The following is an 8,062-nucleotide window of genomic DNA, read 5'->3' as shown; positions in this document are numbered from 1 at the left end:
TTTATCAGATTCTTCCTCCTATAGACCGATTCCAATATGAATTAGAATCTTTATGAATAAATGCCCATATGGCAACCAGGTAGTTCAATTTTTTCTATAATCCATGTTGGATTACTCCACTGTCCCAATTGGTCTCAATGTTGTCGGTTAGAAGGAAAGTGACCACAACATTGAACCTCAACAAATGCTTGTGGTTGAAATTCCTCTAAACGATTGCGATAACAATTAAGTTATTCTTTATTGATGGTTGTCAAAGGAACAAACAATAATAGAATAACAATTTGATCTTCTACTAGAGAGTCAAAACGTTAACTTTAAGCATGGAGTTGACCACAAGAAATTAATGGTTGCTTAAGTACACATGACCAAATAATAGTGTTATAATATATATCAGAGTGAATCACATTTATGCGCACTTAATGAATGCTTCAATAAATGCAATATAAAAATGATTAATAATATCTTTTAGATTTATTTAAAATTAAATGATAATTTAGTAAAATTTCTTTACTAGATAATTCTCATATATTACCATCATCAAAACTAAATCAAATAGCATTATATTCAAACTATTCTTAATTCCTCAAAAATTATACATGGATGTACAATGTATAAAGAATTGGAGCAAGTAAGGAAACAATTAGTGAAGTTGAAGAGCACCTAAATACAAAATATAAAATAATTGTGACCATCTCTAGATATAGGGTAAGGTGTGATAGCTAAAATTTAATCTGAAGTTAAGCAAGTGTGAGAAATTAAATAAAGCATAGAGCAAGCCCCACAAAAAGATAAGTATTTTAGTCCTTTATAATAGTAGTAAGTAATAAATTGGTGACCACAAGACTCCAAGATGGAACCAGCTAATTAAGGTATCCCCACCATATTGGCGCCATTGTAGCATGCATTGCACGAAGATATTTCATCACAAATTGTCAACCCAACTTTATCTTGCTATATTTGTTTTCTTCTCTTATTACATCTACATCACATACTAATTCTTTTACCTCGGTCAATCACGTCCTAGACTTTTCCACACAACTTTTAAACTATCAATATATATCTTTTACATTATTTTTATGAAGGTTTATTTTATAAAATTTAATTTAAAAAAACTTAAATACATCCTAAAATGTATGTTGTTAAAATACACTTTTATAGATGAATTTTAACAAATTTCACAGAAATTTGTTATAATATATCCACTTATTTTTATAAAAGTGTATTTTAACAAACTTGATCATTAAATTCATCCTAAGGTATATATATATATATATATATATATATATATATATATATATATATATATATATATATATTATATATATATATATATATATATATATATATATATATATATATATATATATATATATTCATTAAAAAAGTACAATTATTTTGATGTCTTTCATAATAAATCAATTCAATTATTTCTACATAGTTAGTAGGATAAAATTATTTTTACTTTAATACTATTATTTAATTTTCAAATAGATATTTTATATTAAAATATGAGAAATAATAACGAGTATTCTCAATATTGATTAAGAAAGTTGAATATTATTTAAAAGAATAAAAATATATATTTTTTCTAAACATGTGTGCATTTAATACATGAAAAAGAATATTATTTATATTAAATAAACTGAATTCTTTATTTAAAATTCTTAATTAATGCCCCTGAATAATTAGTTAGCATGAGTCATAGTAAATACATTATTAAATAGTTAAATATACTTTTGAAAATTTTCAAATTTTAGTAGTTCTTATAAAAAATAATTGTTTGGAATGCAACCTTAAATTGATATTAATAGAGTATTTAAGCTATGAAATCCTTTCATTTGTATGACTAGTTTTTTAGATTTGACTCTCTTCATGATAAGTCTTAACATTATTATATTATTAATTAAATAAATTTTATTAATTTTTATATTTATATTTCAAAATTGTATTAAAGTAAAAACCTCTTTTATTTTTCAAACATGTATAATTAAGAAATTAAATACTAGCATTTTGAATACCAACTTTAAAGTTTTTTATCGTTACATCATCATATGACTGATTATGAATGTTCAAGATTCATGTGGTGCACGTGAACTGCTGATGTACGGGACCCAAAATAAAATAATAAACTGAATAATAAATCCAACTCAAAACTTTGCAATTGCAAGCAACAGCATAATAATATAAAAATAAAACAGAACACGAAAAAGAAATATAAAAATAAAAAATGTTTTGATTTTCACAACAAATTGGTTAATTTTCTACGGATTGTATTAGCTTCACCACCTAACAATTTTCATGTTTGATTAAAATATGGATTTAGATAAAACAGTTTTTGACATGACATAATGTATTGGAAAGAGACAGAAGAGAAAGAAGAGGAGAGATCTAGAGAGAGTGAGGGAATATTTAATTTTGAAAAGATATATAATATTTTAATATGGTAAAAAAGAAGCATGTTTTTTTAATTTACAAAAGTAATATAACATGAAAATGTCATACTTTCTCTCTCCCAATTTATATGTTGTGGTCATTTCCCACTTTTTGAGGAATATATTTAATGATGTGAGCATAAAAATTATGTTAATTATAAAAATATTATTAACTAATTATATTGTAAAGAAAATTTATAAAAAATAAAGAATAATAAACATTAAAAAATAAGGCAAAAAATTAATATATTTTTTTAAAAAATTGAAAAATAACTTATAATTTAAGAGAGATTAATGGATAAGATGTCATATTAAAATCATATAAAAAGTGTCCAGCTTAATTAATTATTTTGATGATATTATAAGTTGACATAAAATTTTACAATAAAAATACAAGTTTTTGTAATAAATTAATAATAATAATTAAAAAAAATCATAATAGAATATTTCGTATTTAAATTTGAATGCATAACATAATATTTTAATAATATTATTTTTTATTGGATTAAACTTTACGAAAAAAATAAAAATATTTTTGTTCTGCACTAGAACTAGATGATGATTGGAGATGATGAATTCATTGTTTGTTGTGTGGTTCAAGGCTTTTGATGCGGTGCATTGTAAGTCTAACACTCCAACGTCCAAGTCAGTAAGAGAGTGAGAAATGACGTTTGAGTGAGAGAGGATTTAAATACCTGAGAAATGATATGATTTCCCTTTTAAATAGGAGAATTGGTTAGAAACTGAATGCATGTGAAGAAGTGTAAGATGTGTCAATCTTCGAATCATTATGGATGACTAGGATATAATTTGTGGGGGAGTTTAAATGCTTGGTGGAGAAAAATGAGCCCACCTATTTTGCGCTGAATGTCGCCCTTCACCTCTATTAGGCTTTCGCGCTTTTTGGGCCTTATGGGCGAGCTAGAACAATTTCCCCAAAACCTTTATCTTTACTTCGCAGAATGAGGCTTTGTGACATGTGTCTCAATACAACCAAGAATTTCGAGAACGTGGAGATCTTTGATGGAACGTTTCTGCTCTCAGGAATGAATGTATTAAATGTTTCCTCTGTGAGACGTATCGTGGTGTTAGAAATGATTGACATGTATCCCTACGTTGGTTAATAATGATGTTTATCTTATCTTAGATTGCTCGAGTGTCTATTGAACTATTTTTGACTAGATTTCAACTATTGGTACTATGAGTGATCTTAAGGCCTACAAAGCCCGAATAAGGTATATAAGGCTTTTGAAGCTTCATTTTATCTTTCCGGTAGTTGTTGATCGACAAAATATTCATTCTTTTTTTATCATTTATTTCTGGGAACGCTTTTCGTCCAAATGCAAGATCAAGTTTGGTTGATCACGTGGACTGGTGTTAGTCTTTTATGTTTGGTTGATCTTTCCTCTAAGTCATGGATTTCAATATTCTCCTTTTTCCTTCATTCAACTTCTTAGGATTTTTGAGATAATGGGTGTTTGAGCTTACTCGCTTGCCATATTGTACCTGCAACCTTTGCAACATAAATTAATTATGGTTATTATATCAAATTCGACCAAGAAGACTAGTAATATTTCGACAAACTGGGTGGATTCATAGATATTGGAGTCTGTTTCCACCTTTGTTCGTAAGGAAGCATTCAACCAAACTGCAATTGATGAGGGTCCTACGATTGACTAGGGAATGTTTCCCCGAGACAAGGATAAGAGGATCTGCAATCAATATGACTGATGTGTGATCGCTTTCCATGAATTCTTGTTTTTTCTCATAGGGTATTGCCTCTCCTTCAATGAGTTTGAAATTGGCATACTGAATCATCTTCTTATCGCTCTTTCCCAATTACATTTAGTGAGTTGGGCATTCATCAAAGTTTTTTAGCATTTGTGTGAATATAAGGGGAGAAAACCAACTCTAACGTTGTTCTACCACCTTTTCAAGACTCAAATCAGCACCAACCATGTGAATGACTCTGATTTGTGTTCTTTGAGGTAGAACATCAAATATTTCAAAGCTTATTCTAATAGTGTGAAACATTCCGATGACTGTTTTTTCTTGATCACCTATCTTAGTTATGAGGCACATGTAAATATCTGTCGGTTAGAGTCTGGTCCCCCACCCGCGTACTCGGATGTCTTTTGCAAGTATTGGACCCAAAGCTACTATTTGACAGGGGCCGAGATGTATCGCAAACAAAACGGGGATCTGTCTCAAGAAGAATTGTACCTAAAGATCCAGTCGACGACCTTCTGCCAAGACCTTGGTTATGTTGGTGGGATTGTCCCCTCTAATATAACGTCTAAAAATGATTTAATATATGTATTTACACCCATTAGATTGTCCCCACTATCCTGAATGTCGTTCTTCACTCCTATTAGACTTTTGTGCTATTTGCGTAGTATGGACGACCTGAAATTGTTTTAATTAGATGAGATATTGATATTTTGTTGCTACAAACTTCCAAATAATATATTTTAGCAAACATAGACATATATATTAAATAATTTTATTTATGGTATTTTGATCCGATATATGTTTAGTAAGGGTTGAAGAAAGGTCCAAGCAAATGGCACCCCTTTTGGGGCTGTGTCCACCCTGTCTCTTCTTAAAAGTCATTTTCTAGAGTGTAGGGCCCATAACTCATTAATTCTACTTCTTCTCTCTTTTCCTCATCTATCAAAAGTAAAAGAAACTAAAAAATTATAAATTAAAAAAAACTCAATCAATTGGCATACATATACATATATACATATATGTAAAATAAAATACCAATCTCTCTTATCTCTAATTAATTTTCCTACATACCAATCTCTTATCTTTAATTAATTTTCCTATAACACTATAAAAGAGGAGAGAGCAAACCAAAAAGTGACTTTTGTTAAGTAGTTAGTTAGAGAGAGTGGATGGCAATAGCAGGAGGAGCAGCAACATCATCACCAACCATAACCATGAGCTTGAGCAACAATACTCACGAAGATGGAACTTCTAACTCCAACGATAACAATATAATTACTAAAGCTACTACCACAACAACAACAGCTATAGTTGATGATGATCACGAGCATGACATGGTTATGCCAGGTTTTCGTTTCCATCCTACTGAAGAAGAACTTGTTGAATTCTACCTTCGCCGTAAGGTTGAGGGAAAGCGTTTCAACGTTGAGCTTATCACTTTTCTCGATCTTTATCGCTATGACCCTTGGGAACTTCCTGGTATATATATATATATATACATATAGTCATCATCATATATATATCTATATAATAATATAAGAACTTCCCCTTTCTTGAAGCAATTCTGGCAACAATCACTTTTTTGTTTCCATCTTTAATTTCATTTTTTATATATAGCACTACTATTCTATACTCACTATATATAATATATCATTCTTCTTCTTCTTCTTCAATAATTCACATACACCAATTGCTTTTGTTTATGTGATTGAAAATGGATTGTGTGATGAACAGCTTTGGCGGCGATTGGAGAGAAGGAATGGTACTTTTATGTGCCTCGAGATCGAAAGTATAGAAACGGTGATCGTCCTAATCGCGTAACAACTTCTGGTTATTGGAAAGCTACCGGAGCTGATAGGATGATTAGAACTGAAAATTTCCGATCAATTGGACTGAAGAAAACCCTAGTTTTCTATTCTGGTAAAGCTCCTAAAGGTATAAGAACTAGTTGGATTATGAACGAGTATCGCTTACCTCAACACGAAACCGAACGATATCAAAAGGTATGTAAATTCAAATCACTTCTTCTTAATTATCAAATAGTCTTTGTTCTTCATCTATTTCATCATATAAAAAAATATATTCAAACTGTTTCTTAATTTGGTTTTGAAAAATCAATTAACCCTAGTTTTAAAGAGCTATATTAATTATTATAGTAGCTTTTTTCAGAATCGATTAGGTTATTGATTTGGAAGTAATCATAGATTCAAATCTATAGAACACCAAAACAAAACAGTAGAAGCCTGTAACCATATATATAATATTCAAATCAATCAGTGAGAAGAGAAGCGAAATTGGAAGTAGAAGAAGAAGCCATTAATTAATACGTGATAGAAGAAAGAGAGTAAGAGAGTACAAACAAACAGTGGCTACTTACAACAACTATCACCGTTTGTGATTAATTTCCTTCTCTTTCTCTTTCTCTCTCCTTTTCTAACATACACATGTACGATTTCATGCATGAATTTGAAAACTCTGACCACAAATTAATTAATTCCCTTCATCTCTCGTGATCACTTTCATGGTGCTGTTAGATTCACACTGTACTTTTTTTTTTAATCAAAATAATGCATATGAAATGTTTGCTAAATTGTTGATTCTTATAATAGTAACTAATAAATGTTGATTTTTGTTTGGATTCAAATTTGAAGGGTGAGATATCGCTGTGTCGCGTATACAAGAGAGCTGGAGTAGAAGATCATCCTTCTCTCCCTCGTTGTCTTCCAATCGCAAGACCTTCCTCGATTCCATCGTCATCGAGAACCTCGCATTCTGAGAAGAACAAACAGAATGAAACACTGGGATTAGGATTTGTTGTTGGACAATCTTCAAAGGTAATTGATAATCAAATAGTTAATAAAATGGATGGAAACAATAATAGCAGCGGCGGCGGTGACTGTAATTCAGATCAAGTGACAACAGCTCTTGGTTTATCCAAATACAACCACAGTACTCCAACTTACAGTGCAGAAGAAGAAGAACAATTGATAATGATGCAACAACAGCAGCAGCAACAACAACAACAACCTAGGCAAGTAGTACAATATGCAGGAGGAAACTCAGTGTTAGTTTCTGCTTGTGGTGGTGGTGGTGCTATTTTCCCTGTCTCAGCTGCATCGGCGAGTTGTTCTACCATTGGTTCGACAAGTGCTGCAATGATGATGGATGATCTTAACAGGCTTGTGAGTTATCAGCAACAGCAATACTGTTACAATGTTCAAAACCATTCCAATCCAAATCCTAATCATTTGTCTACTTTGCTTATGCAACCAATGTCTCTACCGAATCAACTACCAACAACATTCTCTGACAGACTGTGGGACTGGAATCCAATTCCTGAAGATCATAACCATCCCAACAGTAACACCGGCGGCGACTTCAAGTAATCACTAATTACTCAGTTCTATAAGTTTTAATTATATCAATATGCATCAATCAACCTACTATAGTGCAAATATATATTGATACATGAGCTAGCTGATTTCAGTTATCAACTTTATGTAGGTTGTTTTTCTAATTACTCTGATTATTCGGCCTGTATCCTAGATTGAAGTAACATATATATAATTGTATCATGACTCAACAATTATATGGATGATATCTTCCTATTAGCCTTCCTTTCATTTTTGTTATGTATATATTCAGTTATGTTTAGGTTAAGTTTGAGATATAATATGTTAATGTTATATTATTCAAAACAAGAAAAAATCATATGCTAATACGAAAATAAACTACTAACTAGAGGAAGAAAAAAAATTGATAGATGTGATTAAGAATCCAAACTAAATTCCTTTGTTTGGGTAAATAATCTTCTGTGATTGCTATGCCACAAGTGATTATTTTATTTATACTTGCTTTTTTCTTTTGGATATATTTTCTTTGACATTGTACCTTTGTAG

General features: G+C 30.5%; 1 protein-coding gene across 1 annotated transcript; it reads left to right on the top strand.

Moving 5' to 3' along the window:
• Positions 1–5,205: 5,205 nt before the first annotated feature.
• LOC127138256 (NAC domain-containing protein 35) lies at positions 5,206–7,786 on the top strand. Its single transcript, XM_051064662.1, has 3 exons — positions 5,206–5,642; positions 5,898–6,166; positions 6,815–7,786. The coding sequence occupies exons 1-3, from the start codon at positions 5,333–5,335 to the stop codon at positions 7,547–7,549; spliced, it is 1,314 nt and encodes a 437-aa protein (XP_050920619.1). The 5' UTR covers positions 5,206–5,332; the 3' UTR covers positions 7,550–7,786.
• The last annotated feature ends 276 nt before the right edge of the window (positions 7,787–8,062 follow it).

The sequence above is a fragment of the Lathyrus oleraceus genome, chromosome 4, assembly GCF_024323335.1.
Source record: "Lathyrus oleraceus cultivar Zhongwan6 chromosome 4, CAAS_Psat_ZW6_1.0, whole genome shotgun sequence".
Lineage (NCBI taxonomy): Eukaryota > Viridiplantae > Streptophyta > Magnoliopsida > Fabales > Fabaceae > Lathyrus > Lathyrus oleraceus.
The sequence above is the reverse complement of the archived record's forward strand: the minus strand, read 5'-3'. Positions and strand labels throughout refer to the sequence as shown.